The sequence below is a fragment of the Aythya marila genome, assembly GCF_965140915.1.
Source record: "Aythya marila genome assembly, chromosome: 1".
NCBI lineage: Eukaryota > Metazoa > Chordata > Aves > Anseriformes > Anatidae > Aythya > Aythya marila.
The window spans coordinates 185,602,200-185,620,170 of record NC_139042.1 but is presented as its reverse complement, the minus strand read 5'-3'; the positions used below and the strand labels follow the sequence as shown (position 1 = coordinate 185,620,170).

Sequence of the window (17,971 nt, the reverse complement as noted above, 5' to 3'; positions counted from 1 at the left end):
TTGCCCTGACTTGGCTTTTGATCTGCTGGTATCATCAATTTCTCGGCTTGTAGTACGGTGCAGCCAGGTGTTCAAATTCACAGAAGGCCAAGAATTACTCCCTTACAGAACATCAAAAGTAAAACCTCGCCAAAGTAACTCATATTCAAAAATAAATACACTGTGTGACAGGTATAAAACTGCTGAACTAAATAATTCTTACTGTTTTCTTTTTTCTTTTTATTTTATTTATTTTTTTTTTCCAGAAGTACCTCAGCTACAGTGCAAAATAGAAGGACATGAGTTACTGACCTCCTCATAGCATCAGAACCAGAGATACTACCCTATTCTTTACCATCAGTTAGAAGCAGTTGGAAACCACCTCTGAAAAGCTGATCAACCCTTGACATCAGTGGACATCTTTTGTAAAACGCGTTTTATGTACTTTTGAGATCCTTTTTCTACCTTCCATATGGTTCTATATTACTTACTGGGCACTGATGGTAGCCTCCAGAAACTGCAGTTTCAAATGGTCAACCTCATCCTTTAGCAAGAAGAAAATCTGGATACTGGCTAGCAACAACATCTTCAGAGAAAATGGTATACGAAGGAAAACGATTAGTTTCCTGCCATTGTTTCTTCCTGTTAACAGCCAAATTCTACTGGATTCTCACCCTGATGCAAAGAACTCATGGCCAGGAATATGCTCACTCCATCCGACTGGATGGGGACATCATCTTGGGAGGACTGTTCCCTGTCCATGCAAAAGGGGATAGAGGGGTGCCTTGTGGGGAGCTCAAGAAGGAAAAAGGGATCCACAGACTAGAGGCAATGCTATATGCAATTGATCAGATTAATAAAGACCCTGATCTTCTTGCCAATATCACCTTAGGTGTCCGGATCCTTGATACTTGTTCCAGGGACACTTATGCATTGGAGCAATCCTTAACATTTGTGCAAGCGTTGATAGAAAAAGATGGCTCAGATGTGAAGTGTGCTAACGGCGATCCACCTATTTTCACTAAGCCAGACAAGATATCAGGTGTGATAGGTGCTGCAGCAAGTTCTGTGTCCATTATGGTTGCAAATATTTTAAGACTTTTTAAGGTAAGGAACATTTTCTATTTTTCTTTTGAATTGTAAGCAAAAGGAAATAAATGAGGTGATTGTGTTGCCTTACTTTCAGAAAACAAAGGGACTGAAATCTGAAAAGAGTGGTTTGCCCTTTCAAAGCAAAAAAGAAAAGGAAAAAAGAAAAAAAAAAAGGGGGGAAAGAAAAACCAATGATTTCAGGCCCTAATTTAAAGTGCCAAATGCTTCTTTGAAGTTCTGAGCAACCAGAGCAGATTTTAGTTCTTTATTGACTTGTGTTTTTGTTTATTTGCTACTCACATTTCCTCCACATTGATTGTTTATGCTCATCAAGATCAGGTTGAGATTTATTTTGCAGATTTCTAGGAGAATGAAATATGAGGTTTAAACACAAATCCATTTGTAGAAAGAACAGATAATTTCCCTAAATAGGAAGATATGCCAGTAATAATCCAATGCTAATGATGTGCATGTCTAGCCAAATGCAGTGTACAGAAATATCTTTGATTCCCTTGAAATCTTAAACTCCCCCATATTTTTCACAAGGTAGTAATTTTTTCCAGACTCTGATATAACTTTGTGAGAGATTACTTTTGCCCAACAGTTCTACTGGTATACTGTTCATTTCCTTCCATGTACTTTATTAAACTCTGCTCTTATAAATGATGGCAAAGTAAACCTGTCACTTTTAAACTTGTTAACTTAGATGGGAAGATGAACACATTCTAATCAATCATCAGATCAGGCAGCGAACATTTGATTTTTAATCTTGGGCAGTGGTAAATAGATTATGGTAAACTGAGCACTTTTTTTCTGTGCACAGAATGACTAACCTTTTCACTGAATCTATTTTGTCCTACTGCCCACTGTTGTTCAGACTGATTCCTTCCATTCAGAAATCTTGCCTAATGTCCTACAACTTCACAACCACTGAAAGCCATTTCTTTGACTTCAGTGGAGTCAAACTCCACTGGAGGTCAGACTTCTGGTAATGTTAAATAATGTTGTTACTGATTTTGAAAAGCGTTGCTGCTGTTCTCTGTGAGTGAAAGTTTGAATAGAAGTAAGGAAAGATTGTCTTGTTTTGAAGGTTTCTCAAACTGGCAAGGAATATTTCAGTCATTTAAAAGGAGATTTCTATCCTTCCCTCCGATTCTTCCACAAAGGGCGTAATGATGGATTTATAGTTCAGTGGAGGAGCAAAATGTCTGCTGGGTTGTGGTCAGGTATTCATTACAGTCTCAAAACTGATGCCTGGCTGCAGTTACTGCACATGTTTGAGACTAGTGGACTTGTTCCATCTGTATGGTTTGGTTTCCTTATGAAAATCAAGTATACAAAATTGAACCAAGTCTTAAAAATATCCTATATGGGGATCACCTCTGGATCTGTGTCTGGTGGGGAAGGCTTGCCCTTCCCAGGAATAATCATGCATGCTGCAGGAAGTATATATTTTTAATTTCACATCTGCTCACATCTGCTTTATCTATTTATTTATTTATTTATTTAAGTTTTGTCACCCTGTTAAATAATGCATGGTTCTGAAGTAATGATAGGTGGAACGGTCACTTAAATATCCATCATAATACAGGGCCACACAGACTAATGTTTACACCCAGACTTGAGTTGAATACAGTGCAGTAGGCTGATTTAAGAATTTAAGGCTCGTACGACATGCTTTAACTGTGAATTAAGAGCAGCAAGAAGGAAAGAGGCCTATGAATTGTCTAAGATACCAGCAATTTGTCTTCTGAAACCATGACAGGTACCTCCTGATTTCCATTATGCAATAAGATTGCAAATAACGTTCTACTGCAGTCTTAATCAATAGAGGGTCATGTGATATCCCCTCTGGGGAAAGATCTTATTTACCCATTTAATTGATGTAACACAGCTGCTGGCAAAAAGAGGAGACATCTCTTTTAGTTTTAATTATAGATCCTGCACAAATATTCTTAATAATGTAAAAAATGACAAATGATACCCTTTAGTGTCTCATATTGGACCTGCATCTGATGTCTGTTTTTACACCTTCCTCTCAGAAGTAGCTCTGTTATCTTTGTCAGAAGGCTTTGAGTAAAGCCTTCTGGATAAGGCCCTGATTTAGTGGCACTAACCATGGACAATAGAAAGGTCCTTCGCCAGAAATGTAGAAGTATAATCCAGTTTGGGTTGTACTCAGACCAAAGACATGAGCTGAGATTCTCAGCCGATGCAGACCCAACTACTCCACCGCGGAGCATCAGGACCTTTGTAAAAATGCCTATTTTCATTATATCCAGGATGAATGTGATTCATCCATTTTTATGTCTAGTAGTTCTACTCAGGAAGTTGAACCTGCAATTTGAAGTTCAGTATTGTTTTAATATCTACTCTGAGGTTCCTAAATGTCAGGACTACATATTTCTTGAGAACATTGTTATCCAGTGAAATTTTAATCTGTGGTAAAATCGTGAGAAGTATATTATATCACTCAATGGGAATACACAAACAAAGATAACTTGAGAAATACTATGCTCAGCAGTTTAGATTTTTATGCTGCTATTTTTCTTTCTTATTTTTTTTTTTTTTTCTTTTATTGATTTTACAACATAAAACATACAGGTCAATAGTCCCATCTGATGATCTGGTGGATAGCATAAGCTGATTGATAGTCATGGTATCCTTTTATCTAAGTGTTCTCATGAGAAGAAAGGAAGGAGGGCACCACAAAAAATGACCTTGATCTATAGCCTTTCTGCTGGCCAAATGGATCACCTTCAATTCCTCTTCTCTGTCATTTTGTGAATATCCATGAGACATCACCACCTAGCAGCATTTTTTTTTCCCTGCCCTTAATTGGTCTGAAACATTAAGGGCCAAAATTGGACAGATTAAATTTCATCTTCTGTTTGTTTTAGACCTGTCAGAGATACTTTGCAAACTGGAAACACTTGTTCAAGAAATTAACTATTTGGAAGTGAATCTTATTCCTTGATTTCTTTAAGGAGATTGCATTTTGCTTTATGTTATTCTGGTGCTTGATGCAATGAGGATTGTGCAAAAGAATTGTTTATTGAGCTTTCAGAACTTGGAACTGATCTTGCTGAAAACATGGTTGGAGAAGACCTTCAGAGGAAAACACAGAAGGAATGTGTTAGCTACCAGTAACTACCCACTCAAACAATTCTCTGTAGATCTCAGGACAGATTGTTCCCAGCTGAAGTTGCTGGCTCCTCATTTTGAGAGTTGGTTTTGTCAGAGAGCATCAAGAATGGGCTGCTTCACAGGGGAAGCTGAGACAGAAGCTGAAGGGACAGCAAGGTGAGAAAGGCAGTGGTTATAGGTACTGGTAACACAGCCTCACCCAAATGAGAACAAAACAGGTCTGGCCATCTGATGAGGTTCAGCCAACAGTCCAGACAAATCCATAGTGATGAAGTGTAAAATCAGCCAGGAAGTCAGGTTGGGCAACACAAGGTCATGGTCAGCAAGGTAGAAGGCCAACAGGATAGCTCAGGCAGGGACCAAGGGCAAGGGCCTGAACTGAAAGGTAGCTGTTGAGTGAGGAAGGGAGACAGAGGTACCTATGAGACTTCCCACAGATCATTCTCACAGCTTAGCTGTTTTTCCGGGCTGATTCACCCCATATTTGCACCCTATCAGAGCTGACCTTGGACACATGCAGCCAAATCCAGAGCTGGGGAAGGGAGGATGTTGCAGAGCTTCTTGGTGCCTTCAGCGCTTTGACAGTTTTTAGCATTTCCCATTGGAGTGACTGTGGAAATAGAACAGATAGACATGGGCCAGCCTCTCCTCTGGTGGACGAGGAGTTGCTCCTTCCTCTGGGTAATGGAAGGTGACATTATTTGGTTGATGTTTTTGCCAGTCTGGAAGTCCTGCTGCCAAAATGGTTTGTGTTTGGCTGGTAGGATCTATTGAGGGCCTGGCTGGACAACTCTCATTTGTGCAAAGGCAACTTTTCTATTGACTGGATCATTCAAGAGGAACATCTTGCTCTTACCCCCTTCCCTGGGTTTGGCATACTAAAATTTTGGTTTCCTGTAGGATGCTCAGGCACAGCCAAATGCTATCCTTTAGCTTCTTTGTTTGAAGTTTATAAGCATTTGGGTGGTTCCCAGTCCCTCAAAACTTGTCCTGGAGAGCCAAAGTCTGTAACTCATCTCACTTCATGTTCCCTGTATACAAAGCTTGTACTTATTATAGAGTGATCTGGGCTGAAAAAGACCTTTAAAAACCATCTAGTCCAAACCCTCTGTTGTGGGCTTGGACATCTTCCACTATACCTGGTTACTCAAAACCCAATCCAACCTGACTTTGAACACTTCCAAGGAGAGGCCATCCATAACTTCTCTGGGCAACCTATTCCAGTGCCTCTTCACACTCATAATGAAAAATTTCTTCTTAAATATACCCTCTTTCAATTTAAAGCCATTACCTCTTGTTCAATCACTACAAGCCCTGGTAAAAAGTCTCTCTCCATCTTTCTAATAAGCCCCCTTTAAGTATTGAAAGTATTTAAGTATTGAAACAGTAAGGTGTCCCTGTAGCCTTCTCTTCCCCAGGTTAAACAACCCCAGCTCACTCATCTTTTCTTCATAGGAATGGTGCTCCAGCCCTTTGATAATTTTTGTGCCCCTCCTCTGGACCTTCTGCAACAGGTCCACATCTGTTCTGTGTTGGGGACCCTTGAACTGGATGCAGTATTACTGTCTGACTAACACATATCAGTGGTTAGAATCTGCTGGAAAGAAGAGAGACATTTATTTATGCTATTTTCCTATCATCTAAAAGCTTTACGCTATTTCTGAACTCCTTGGTACACTCCATCTGTCACCTTCACACTTCCAGCCAATGTCACGCTGAGAGCAGCCTAGGGACGATGGCTTGCATGTGAATTGAAATGGGTGAAAATTATGCTTGGTGAATTGAGATCTGAAGCTTTCATGTATATATTGATGTAGGTGTATATAAAGCCCAAATGGTCATTGACAATTTTGTTTCTTTCCTTTTTTTTTTTTTTTTCCCCTTGCCTTGTTTTTCCTTTTGCCTTGTCTTCCCTTTTGCCTTGCCTTACATTTTCTCCTCTTTTTCCAAGAATAAAATGCTTATTCCCTCTTCTTGGTCAAATTCTCTTCTTGTTCCACCACTGCAATCCATTTTAATAGGTGCTGTCTGGAGGGACTAATATTTACTTTATGCACATTTGCCTTATACATTTCATACACATTTACTTCTTCAGAAGCACATAGTACAAATGCCATCCTGGAGTTACTCTTCCCACTTTATGTGCAACCATCCAAATGCAAGAGAGAGTTTCTTTCAATAAATCTAGAAGTGAATGTATCAGTTCCCCAAGCATTTTTTTATTTGCTTTGACTGTTCACTTGTCTCCTCCTGGGCTTAGGGGATATCTTCAGCTGACAGCCTTGCGCAGCTACCAGGGCTGAACCTGGATGATGTTTTTTTAGGCTCAATTGCAAGTTTTTTGTTACATTCAGCTGTCATGAGGTGCTCCTGCTGTCTTGTGATCCAGACCCAGACAGGCCTCCCAGAAATGAGGGAATTGCAGTTGTACTGAGCTTAACCTCACCGAACTTCATAAACACGGAGCTATATATTTAATTGTGGCAATAGTGTGCACCTCATGACTGGAGGGAATATGACGTGAGTAAAATGTAATAACATTTTACCACACGGTTTCAGAGAGCACACACGTACTTTTCCGAGGCAATCTGAAATATATGCAGATCCTGATCTTGTCTTTATATCTACAGAAATTTTTGCACCTCTTGAGCACTACTGACTCCAGAGGCTCCAGAGTGATGTGAGAATCAGAGAATGCAGTCACAGATATGTGACTGCAGGGCTTTTCCATAATGAGAAGAATTTTACCATTTCCTTTATAAGATATAAAGAACAGTCTCCAGAATTTTACCGAACATATTGGCATTCATTAATAAAAAAATGTTCTGCACCGATTAAAATATTATCAATTTTCTGTTCACTCTGTCACACTGCATTTGTCAATAACATTTTCTGCTGTATAGCATTTGAGATTTGCAATGGGATATGATTTTTTTTGTGGTTAAAACATTTGTGGAAAATCTTGTGTGAAGTGTGAAGTAAAAATGTTGTTAGTAGGGAGAAGTAGACTGAAACATTTTGAAATCGTTTCTTAAGATGAACAGATTTGTTTTATGTTTGTTCTAGATAATATTTTCACTTTCTGAATCATTTTTAATTATAAAAGGAACCCATTGCCAATACATCCCATTTAATTTTACAGTGTTTTTTGTAGCTTATTACAAGCACATATCTGTTTAGTGCCTGAACATCTTGCCTTGTTATTGGCTGGAAAATATCATTATTATCATTCATTTTTTTTTTCCCATAATTCAACTTCTCTTAGACAGAAAGAACATTCATATCTCTGTATATTTCCATGGTAGTAGATACTTGCATTATGCAAAAATCCCTCTTAATTCAACTGTGATTTTTCTGTCAGTGCCAGGTTAAATGTGTTTCGGTCAAGAGAGAAAAATGGCAGGTCAACAGCAAGATAAAATTATATGTACAATAGATATTTTGCAAGTATCAATAATGAAATTGTTGAGAAATTTTTTAGCGGCAGCCAGAGGATATAATAGATTTCCAGATTCTGTGAAAACTGCTAGAACTGATTAGCATCAAATTTTATTTGTGCTAAACTGCTTGAGGCAAGGAAGTACAAAAGCAACTTGAAGCATTCATTTAGTATTTTACAATATATTAGTTTATAAAATATTCATCTAAAAATCTACTATTTTCAGTCTTATCCCATTCCTAGATGGAGTTATAACCAGTGGTTAGAGCAAAGTGGCAATTTGTTTTTCTGTATATTTACAGTGTTTGTCATTGGTTTGCTACAAGGCTTTAGAAGCATTTCTTGACCTTTTTGTGCTTCTCTTTTGTCATTTTAATTTGATTGTATTCAGCCATTTCACAGAAACAATCAGAAGCTTGATTAATGTTGGTTAAGTGGTTTGAGACATCTCCCCTCTTTTTGTGGGCAAGCTGGAGCTGTCTCAAACGTTGAGGTTTTTGTGTCATTCCCTAACCATAGTAAGCAAGCACCTTACAAAGAGATTGTAGCAATTAGAGACCAATGGTCTGGTTTTCTTTCTACTTTCCCTATGGGCAGTTGGGGATACATATATATGTGTGTGTGTGTATTTCTCTCACATATACACAAGAAGGAAATTGCATATGAAGAGAGAATTATTTCACCCTTTCATGGCTAAAATTTTGCTGAGTTCTCACCTCTGTAAGAAGGTTGTTTGCATGTGACAGAGACCCCCGAGTTATTTGTTAAAAAATGTCTATATTGATATAGATAGCCAATTCTGCAAACGAGAAAATCAAAAAGCTAAGGAGAAGTGCCTGGCAGTGGTCTTTTTTAAAGATCTTATGTTACTAGGAGGCATTTTTTACATCTTTCATAGTAAACAAAACGCACCTGGCACCATTCTCTGGCACTGAGGCCAGCTGACAAACAATCCACATCTGTATGATAAATTCATATTTCCCCAAATCACAGGTAGGCATGCAAGCTACTGGGAGGGAAAAATCCCTGACCTATGGTAACTTCTGAAGCCTGTCAGCACACAGAGAGACTGCTGGCTTGCATAGGTCACAGCCAAGCTATGGACTGTCCTAGAAGCTCTGGTAGCTGAGTTCTGATGTTCAGGAATGTGCTCTGGAAGGATGTGATTTACCAGCCTCTATGCTGGCTTCTCAGGACAGAGCTCCTCTGCTCCCATGTCATGCTGAAGGGGAGCCGAGTCTGTTAAGGATCATCAAAGCTGTTTCAGTGTTTTAGTACAATGATGTTAGTTTTATTAGCCACGATGAAAACTAAATTAAGACTTTATATTTTTTTTCCCTGGTGATAATTGTTTCCGTACAGTGACAGCTGTGCCATATAGTCTTGCCTTCTGACTGTCATCAGAAACCAGGCACTATTGTGTGTTACAGCCAACTGGTAGATTTTGTGGTTTTGTGTATTTCCATCCTCATTATTTTCCCTAAAGCACATTGTGCTTTTAGGATTAAACTGGTTTACTGTGCTTAAATGTATATCCTTGTTTTTGCTAGTATTTATCAGAGAAAAGTAGTCATCTAAACAAAAGTCTTACTGAAGGACACTAATTCCACTTGAATGAATTAAATAGCCAAGAGCAAAATGCTCCTCTGGGCTGGGATCTACATATGCTCCCAGATCAGAAAAGCAAGATATTATGTCCTCTATTGTTCTGACAGGACAATTAAGCATTTAAGTCAGAGCTTAAATGAGGAAGCTGTTTGCCCTTGACTGCCTGTGTCCTCAATAGAAAGTGTAAAATGGTTTCAGAGGGGGATTGAATCAGGTCTATGAGTGTGAGTGCATGTTTAGCAAAAAGAGGATAGTTTGCTCTATTCCTTTTTTTTTTTTTTTTTTTTAATATTATTATTTTTCTTTATTTTTTTTTTTAACCTCACTGCAGGATTTCTTGTTTGGGACTTCAGATAGATACCTGTCTCTGACTCTTCTCTGAAATAAGTTATTGCTGATAGGTATGCTGCAATATGGCATGGCATTGTGGGAGCTCTCTTCCTATTGTATTTCTTTTATAGTTTGGGAATGTGAAACAGGAGCAAAAGTGATTTATCTGCGTCAGAATTATTTGTGTTTTGAGGTTTGGCTTATGTTTATAGAAGATGCTTGCAGTATTTATTGCTTAAATTATTATTATATTCTTGTTTTCTGATTCAGGTATTTGGCTTTTGCTGAGGTCAGGAGCAGCAGTCAAATAGGATATAGGATATATAGGACTATATTCTTCTGTAGCCAGCTGGATAGGGCTTGCTTGTTTAATTCTGCTTACTTAAAAGCAAAATAGACTCTGATTTTTGCATCACTTAGACTAGTTTAATTGATGAAGAATTTTTGGGAAAGCAATGAGTTCCTGGGAAGCCAGCAAACAATACAAACAATACAGCTGTAAAAATACAGCTGTAAAAAAACGGAGGGAAATAATGTCCTGTGTCCATGCAAAACAGCATCCCATTGGTTTTACTATCAGTAAGATTCTTGTTTCACTAAGGGATTTTGTTAGGTACATAGCAAAACAGATGTGGCTCCTCAGTTATTTGTTCATGATATTTTCAGAAATGACCATGGTGATAATTTTGGTATCAGCCTGCAAGGAGCTACAGGTACTTTCATTTGGAAGATAGATGGTTTGCTGCTGTGTGACAGCAGTGATCTTGAGTGAGCTATCTGATATCCACAGGCATACTTCTGCAGAATGTCTTGTATAATACGGATTAACTACAAAAATAATGCCTCAAATTCCACTGATAAACAGGAATTAATAGGGTACCCATGTATACTAGGATTCAAGAGGGAAAATATATATTGACTATTAGAAAGTATATTGCCAAGAAACATCCCGTTGTACATTGTCTATAGATAAATCCAGTTGTGCAGGACAGGAGAAATGTGAAATTTCCTATATTTCTCAAAATTATATTGGGCAGAAGTATGAGAATGCATATTTTTGTAGCAGCAGGAAAGTGGTTGAGATAAAGTAGCCCGTGATTTCCACTCTTAATTTTGCTGGTTCTGTTTACCATACTTTGCATAACAAAGCTCAGGATTTAAAAGTTACCAGCTGCTATATTTACTTGCTAAAGTGTGAAGAAAATATGTATTGTCCTGAGGATTAAATGGCTGATTCTCTTTGTGCTCAGTTCAGGCAGAACTGAAGCATTTGTAATGAAAATAAATGCTACTAGAAATCAAGAAACAGGAGAGGCAAAAATAATCTGTTTATGTCTTCTTTGTTGGATAGGATTTGTTGATGCCCTTTGAAAATTCAAGTGTTAAAAGTTATCTTATTAACCAGTGTTTCATTTTTTTTCGGCATGTTAAACAACTTCACTTGTAAAACCTAAATGTAGTCGTAGCTGTTGTTTTGGCCTAATGGAAACCATCTTGCAAAAACTGTGAGTTGGGTGATATCTCCAGAACCAAATGAACAGCTTTCTGGAAACTGGATATATACAGTATTTGGGACAAGATGCACTGTAGAGAAAGAATAATATTGCTAAGGCTAGTCTCAGGGACCGGCATATGAAGGAAGTGTAGCTGTGCTGCATACAGGAGTGTGAAAAACTTACTGTTGGAACAGATGCTAAGAATGCCCTGTGACTCAAGGTATGATTTCCTGCCGTTCCTGCCAAGTTTCAAAGGTTGTTTTTCCCCCCCTTTTTTTTCTTATTTCTATTTTTAGGCTGAATAGCAAAGGACTTGTGATTCAGGAATGAAGATTCACAGTTCAAGTTATACTTATTTTATTGCCTCTTTGCATAAGGATCAAATAACATTTGTTTCTGACGTACAGGAGAAAATAGGAGTAAAGAAGCCAAAAGCTGAGGAAAACACAGGATATTTTTGGGATGGGTCAAATAATTGCTTGGCTCAATGGCTTTGTCTGCTTTGCAAAGCTTTGTCTGAGTGTGACAGACCGCCCTCGCTGTGTGTTAGTGCCTGCTGAAGCCTTACATCCTTTGTCTTGCTGCACCACAGACCTTCTCTGCGACCTTGGGCAAGTCAGGCAGAGCCAAATCTTCAGCTCAACCGCTGCTTGCGTGGAGCTGGGTGCCCAGGTGTCCCTGGAGGACTGATGTTCAGGGTCTGAACGCCTCTGCTTCCACAGTGCCTGAAGGGATTTGTGAATATAAAGGCTTCTCGATAATCAGATATAAGAGTAAGGGCTGGGGGCATGCTTCAGACAGCAAGCTCTTAATGAGGGATTCCTTGTATCCTCTTACACAGCTCCCTCCCCTGGGTTTTGCTATGAAAGGGGATTATCTGCCTCACTGTATGATTTAAATATGCAAGTCATCAGTCTCTGGAGCAAGTGGTGAAACCTGCCTGACCTGCAATCAGAGGCTGTACATCCCCCTTAGGAAACCATGATTGTCAAAGAAAGAAAGCCTAAAAATTAGGAAAAAAAGTATTTGGATTATTGCCCAGTAGAACTAAGATTTTCAAAGCTTATCTCTGCAATGTATTCTAGAGTGATTGGGAAAAATTAATGTCTGCCGTTATTAAAACAAAACATGAAATTCAGTAGAGTAGGATGAAAGAAAATTAAGACAGGTGCATGCAAATGTATAGTCTACTTTAAATGAGTGGATATTTGTTTCTTAAATGCTTGAGAAAAATCAATTTTGAAACAACTAGCTAACAATTATTCCAATTTTTTGTTGGTGTATCAGGAACCTCTTTTTTTTTTGGTTGTTGATTCATTTTTCATGCTTATTTATTTGATTACATGTAGCTTGACTAAAAAACCCTATGAACTGTGCAGCGTCAGGCAGCTGAGTGGCAAATGACTGCCTCACTGATTTACCAGGAGTGGATAAGGAGCTAAGAGAGATTTCTACACCTTTCAGAAGAGGTGCTTCATATTTTCAAATTTTCTCCTTTTCAGTTGTGTTTAATAAACCTAAAACATGAATGCAGTACTGTGAGCAGGACTGTACAAGTACTTAGTCAGTTTGACAGCTGAACTGAAAAATAAACATTCATTTTAATCTGAACAATAATGATGATGTTGAATTGGGATTTGGAGGCTTCTTCTTTGGCTGTTTTTTGATTTATTTTGTTGAGGAAAGCTCCCCAAAATGTTTTGTTCTGTGTTAAATGATAGCTTATGCTCCATATGGAATAAAATATTTACATTTTGTATATTTTATAATTTATAATTGCAAAAATAAAGTGATAGGTTTGAAATGCCAGTCTTGGGTACTATTCATTAAGTGGTACTGTTGCTGTTGTCACGGTGTGGAGCAGTTACTCATGACACACAAGCTCAAATTATTTGGAATTCAGAGTGGGCCTTTAAAGGTAGCAAAGGAGATGGAGCTTCCAGCCCCACAGCAACAGATATGACTATTTTATGGTGAATTTAAGCTTTCTGGTCCCTCACAGGGCCTCCAGGGCACTCTGTATAGATGAGCTTTCCGACACTTTCAGTTCTGTGACTTTTCTTTCTGCTACAATGGGTCTTGTCCCAGCAGTCTTCAGTGTGCAGGAGCTTCCCTGGGGAGGTCTCATCTTGAACATTGTCAGAGTAGGCATGTTTGAAAACCACTTCCCGCTCTTCCCTTTCTGAACAGCTGTATGTGAGTTAATGCTGCTGTTGCCAGATGCCGTCTATTCACTGCTGATAAGCTTTCACAATGGGAACATTTTATTTCATCTATGCTAGAATTCATTAAATATTCATTGGAGCAATGATTTGAACTTACCTATCCCTGCTCCTTGCTGAATAGTGGACTATGGAGTGAATTACTCTCAGGCAGGTCCAACGGAAGCTTAATTGTTTATGAAAACATGAACAGCTACAGCAAGAGAGATTTTCATGTGCAAAAACCCCATAACTCAATGGTTAGTTGTTCCCAGCTGAGTACTCTAACCACCAGGCTATTAAGTATAATGCAGGCAGCTACTACAGCCTCATTTTTCCTTTTGGAACATACTGGTGCATTGTGAGGATAAATTTACAAAAAAATGACAGGTATGTGGTGATGACAGACAACAGAACCAATGGCAAACCTGTAAAGAAGTCCAGCTGAATGCCACAGGGAAACCTATCAGTAAGCCATGTTTGAATACTGTAGCATTCATTTAGATGCTTTAGCCATGGACTCTCAAGCTTTTATCCTTAAGAAGAAATCTGAAAGTCTTGACTGGAATGGTAACACAAGATTTGTCTTACTTTGGCTGCCTAGTTTAACATAGTCCCCAAGGACAGATGGCTGTGTTCCTGTGAATGTCTGATTCTCATCCCCCATGAGTCTGAAGTGCGCATGGACCTTTGCAAGTGGATATCTGTGTTCATGGTTCATAGAAGAAGACCTATTGACTTCCAAAGGCTAGGAATTTCTAACTATCTCCTACTACAAGGTACTGAGCATCTCACTTCTGAACTCTCCAGATGTGGAGCAGGTGCAGAGGTTCTTCAATTTCTAGGGCTGAGCTCTTTGCAGTGCAAAACCCTTGCCATGAACTGTCTCATTTTCACACCCTCATAAAATATAGATTGTTTCTGTCCTTGACATAGTGGCTTGTAATTACTTTTGATTTGCTTTACACAGAGGGCTCTATATAAAAGCTGTAGAGCTTTTTATTTCATCTATGGAAAATTGGAGGACACTCCCACAGCAGCTACTGACAGTGATGTTTGTCATTCCTTCTTTCTCCAGGCTACTGTGAATATCATGGATCCTGTAGTTATTTAGGCTGATATCATAGTAATAAATAATGTTATATTTTACTTTATAGCTCCTATTTGCAGCAGTGCTTCGGGAGCTTCCCTCTAACACACTAAAGACCATTAAAATATTAAAACATACAGCAAATGAACCATAAAAATAATGCCAAATGGACAAATAAAATAAAATAATTGGACTGCGACAGCAGCTTTTATTTATTTATTTATTTTCAAATCTAACATACAAGTCTCTCTAAATTGTTTACATCTGTTGTATTTCTTAACTGAAGGCTTAAGATGTAGAGAAGGCTGGAGAAGGCAAGGACAGCATACAACCAATATTTTCTGCAAGTCATAATGAAGGAATTCAGTAGTTATGATTTTAATTGGGATACTTTTCAGATCCAGTGACTGAAAAAAAATGTTATGGAGTTAGATGTCAATATACACGAATCTCACTGATTTAACTAGAAGCTTCTGCTTAAAAGATTAAAGGGAAAAAAGTTGTTAAGGTACATCATTTGTTCCCACTCAAAAAAAGCTGAATTCTGCATTCCCTGCACCACATGCCAGGGAGAACAGAAAGTGATGGCAGGAGTCTGAAACCTGTATCCAGGCAGTGCTATGTAGTCTCAGCTGCCACTGTTGGACCATGTGTGAGAAAAGCAATGCCTGTAGCTCAAATGGCTCTACTTTTGGAGACGTGGAATTGGCTTAGACCTCAAACTAGCTTATGCATGTGCTACTATTAGTGACAGATTTTATTTGGATTTATATCAAGGAGGAACTTTGCTTCGGTTTACAAAACCCAGCCATATGTGCTTTTGATACGCTGGAGCAGCCTATCCTAAGTCAGCAAGTTAAAATCCATCCACCCTGCCTGCAGTGGCAGGTTGTCCTCCATGCCAGGAAAGCCTCCAGCAGCTGAACATTGGCTTTGCAGGAGGGAGATCTCAGAAGTGTGGGCCAAGTGTTCCCTCATGGGCACAGGCTCAGTTTCCACCGATATCAGTGAGAATGTCAGAAGCTGGTTTAATGGAATGAAGTGACTCGTGCAGATTTAGTGCCAAATGGTAAGCAAAAATTTCCTTTTCTTTTGGTTGGTGCTGGAAAGAAATCCAGAATGATGTAAATTGAGAAACATTTATTGTTACTTTAGACAAATATTGAAGCTATTCTGGACGCCTACCTGGGCAGCCTGCTCTAAGGAACCTGCTTTGGCAGGGGGTTGGACCCGATGATCTTTCAAGTCCCTTTCAACCCCTGCAATTCTGTGATTCTGCAATTCATCATACAGACCAGTGTAGCACTTTCATGTGGCTGATGATCATACCAGTGACTTGGAAATTATCTTTAGGAAGCAATTAAATGAACCTTGATAGTATTACTACATACTGTAAAATGCAGTTACAGATTTGTCCTAGAAAAGTTAAACAGTATTTAATACGTTTTTAAGCAAAGGATTGTCAAGTAGGATATGCAGCAGGAAAGCAAAGCTAGTAAAATTCTGTTGTTGTTAAGAATTTCTAAAACAAAAAGAAACACCAGTAGCACAAACTCTGTTCATTTTACAGTGCCACATGTTTTTCGGAAAATGATTTAACTTGCCATAAATGATGTCTGCACTGGCCATCTATCACTGCACAGTTTGTCTGCAGTACTTACAAATCTAACACCCAGAATGACAAGTGTAATTACATGCTTCTGAAACATATGCTGTAATTTATGGATATTAAGCAAGTATAAACAAGAGATCAAATCCTAGTGTAAGCAGTCATCCAAGAAATCATCTTGACATTTATTTCATTAAAACCTTTCTTTCACTAAGACAGCCAGAACATACCTGAGTGGCAGTATCAGTATGTCTGCAGATTCTTGCCAATTATTGCCTGTTTGCAAAGCAAGAGATCAGGTATATACACATAGTTAACACTTAATTTTCAGCTACGCTTTTCACACATAGTTATGAAGGAGTCATATCATGCTCCCTCACTAGCCAGAAGAGATTAATATTGAGGACCTAAGCAGTAACATCACTTTTCACCTGTTTGTACTGTGTGTATCTTAACATTGAGTGTAATTTAAATGAGGGGACTGTGTAAAATGGCTCAATCCTGGGTAAAAAGGCTCTGTGTCTCTCCCTTTGCAGGGGCTAGCTGCAAACATGGGCACAGGAGCAGGCTATGCAGTAAATTCCTGGCTGGGACCTTCCACACTCCGTGCTTTACTGAACTACTGAGAAGACGATGAGGTTGCTTATTTTGTGGAAATAGCAAACCTGATTTCTATTTCCTGTTGTCAGCATTAACCCTGCGACTCTCTGTCTGCTTTATCCCTCCTGCTAAGCACTGCTTTCTTCTCTGAACACTGCCAGGGAAATCTGAGAACTAGAATAAGCCAATATTTTCAAAAGGGAAGAAAAAAAAAAAAAAAGACAATTCTGGCAACCCATCTCTGCCAGGGGCAAAATAGTGCAACAGCTGATATAAAACAGCATTAATGTAGAATGAAAGTATCGTGAATGCCAGCCTGCATGCAGGGATGGAAAGTAGGTCTTGGCAAACAAACCTGATTATATTTTTAGGACGATTTTTGAGTTGGAAAGTTAAAGGCATTGACTTTTGTAAAACTTAATGCCACAAGTTATTCAGTGAGGTACTGAGTCAGTTTTAACTTTACCTTATATAACAAGACTGTTATAAATATATATATTTTTACTTCAGTTCTTCACGTGTACACCAGTGATTGCTTAGGGCTTATCTGGATAAGCTTTTGCTTGGGGATGGGAAGATTAATGGGGAAAAGTTCTCCACCGACCTACTGCTGATATTGCTGTTATGCTAATGTCAATAAAGGAAATGTTTCCTCCCCAGATTGGCAGTGCTCCTCTACAGCCCCTCTGGAGTCCTCTTTTCTGATGATGAGCCAGAAGCCAGGGGGTTGTTGTGGTCAGTTTCCCTTGAACCTATTTAAGTACCCAGCTTGTTTCTAAGTTTTTTTTGGCATATCTGAGAGGCATAAACAAAGTACACTGGTGGGAGCTGACACCTCCATATTTGCCAGGAGCCCTCTGATGGTCTCTGAAAGAGGATAACAACACGGAGGGTGGGCAAGGGAATTGCCTGTGAAAGGCAAGGAAATAAGGCTGTGTCAGGGGAGGCAACCCACTGACAAATTATAGGAAGTTCGCGTGGTCTCTTTAGCTAAGCAACTGGGAGAACAGGGTCGGGGAGTTCAGTAAAGAATTACTTAGCTTCTGTTCACAAGTGCAGTGAACAAAACCGCTTTGAAAATCATTAGAAGTGTTGTGTAACATTGCACTTCTCCCACAGGGAAGCTGAGGAGGGTACATTTGTTGTATCTTTTTCAGATATTTGTGGTCGTATAATCCGTCAATCCTATTGTCAAGCTACGGAAGCTCTAAGATCAAGCATTTCTTTTCAGGATGAGAATAACCATTGAAGGTGTTTGTTGTTGTCGCATATTGTCTGTGTAATTTATTCTTCCCAGTGCACATTAGTTTGTAGCCTCGTTTATCAATGCCTCTTTCTTCTCAAGTGTTACTGAAGAAATTAGACACCAAAAGTTCAGGT

At 38.9% G+C, this 17,971-nt stretch overlaps 1 protein-coding gene across 1 annotated transcript in view; it reads left to right on the top strand.

The window, feature by feature from the left end:
• Positions 1–576: 576 nt before the first annotated feature.
• The window catches only part of GRM8 (glutamate metabotropic receptor 8), a gene marked incomplete at both ends in the record, with an annotated part of 339,489 nt that continues 322,094 nt past the window's right edge, over positions 577–17,971 (top strand). The window contains one exon of the mRNA XM_082784661.1: positions 577–1,086. Coding sequence (XP_082640787.1) covers positions 577–1,086 — 510 coding nt within the window. The remainder of the gene's footprint in view (positions 1,087–17,971) is intronic.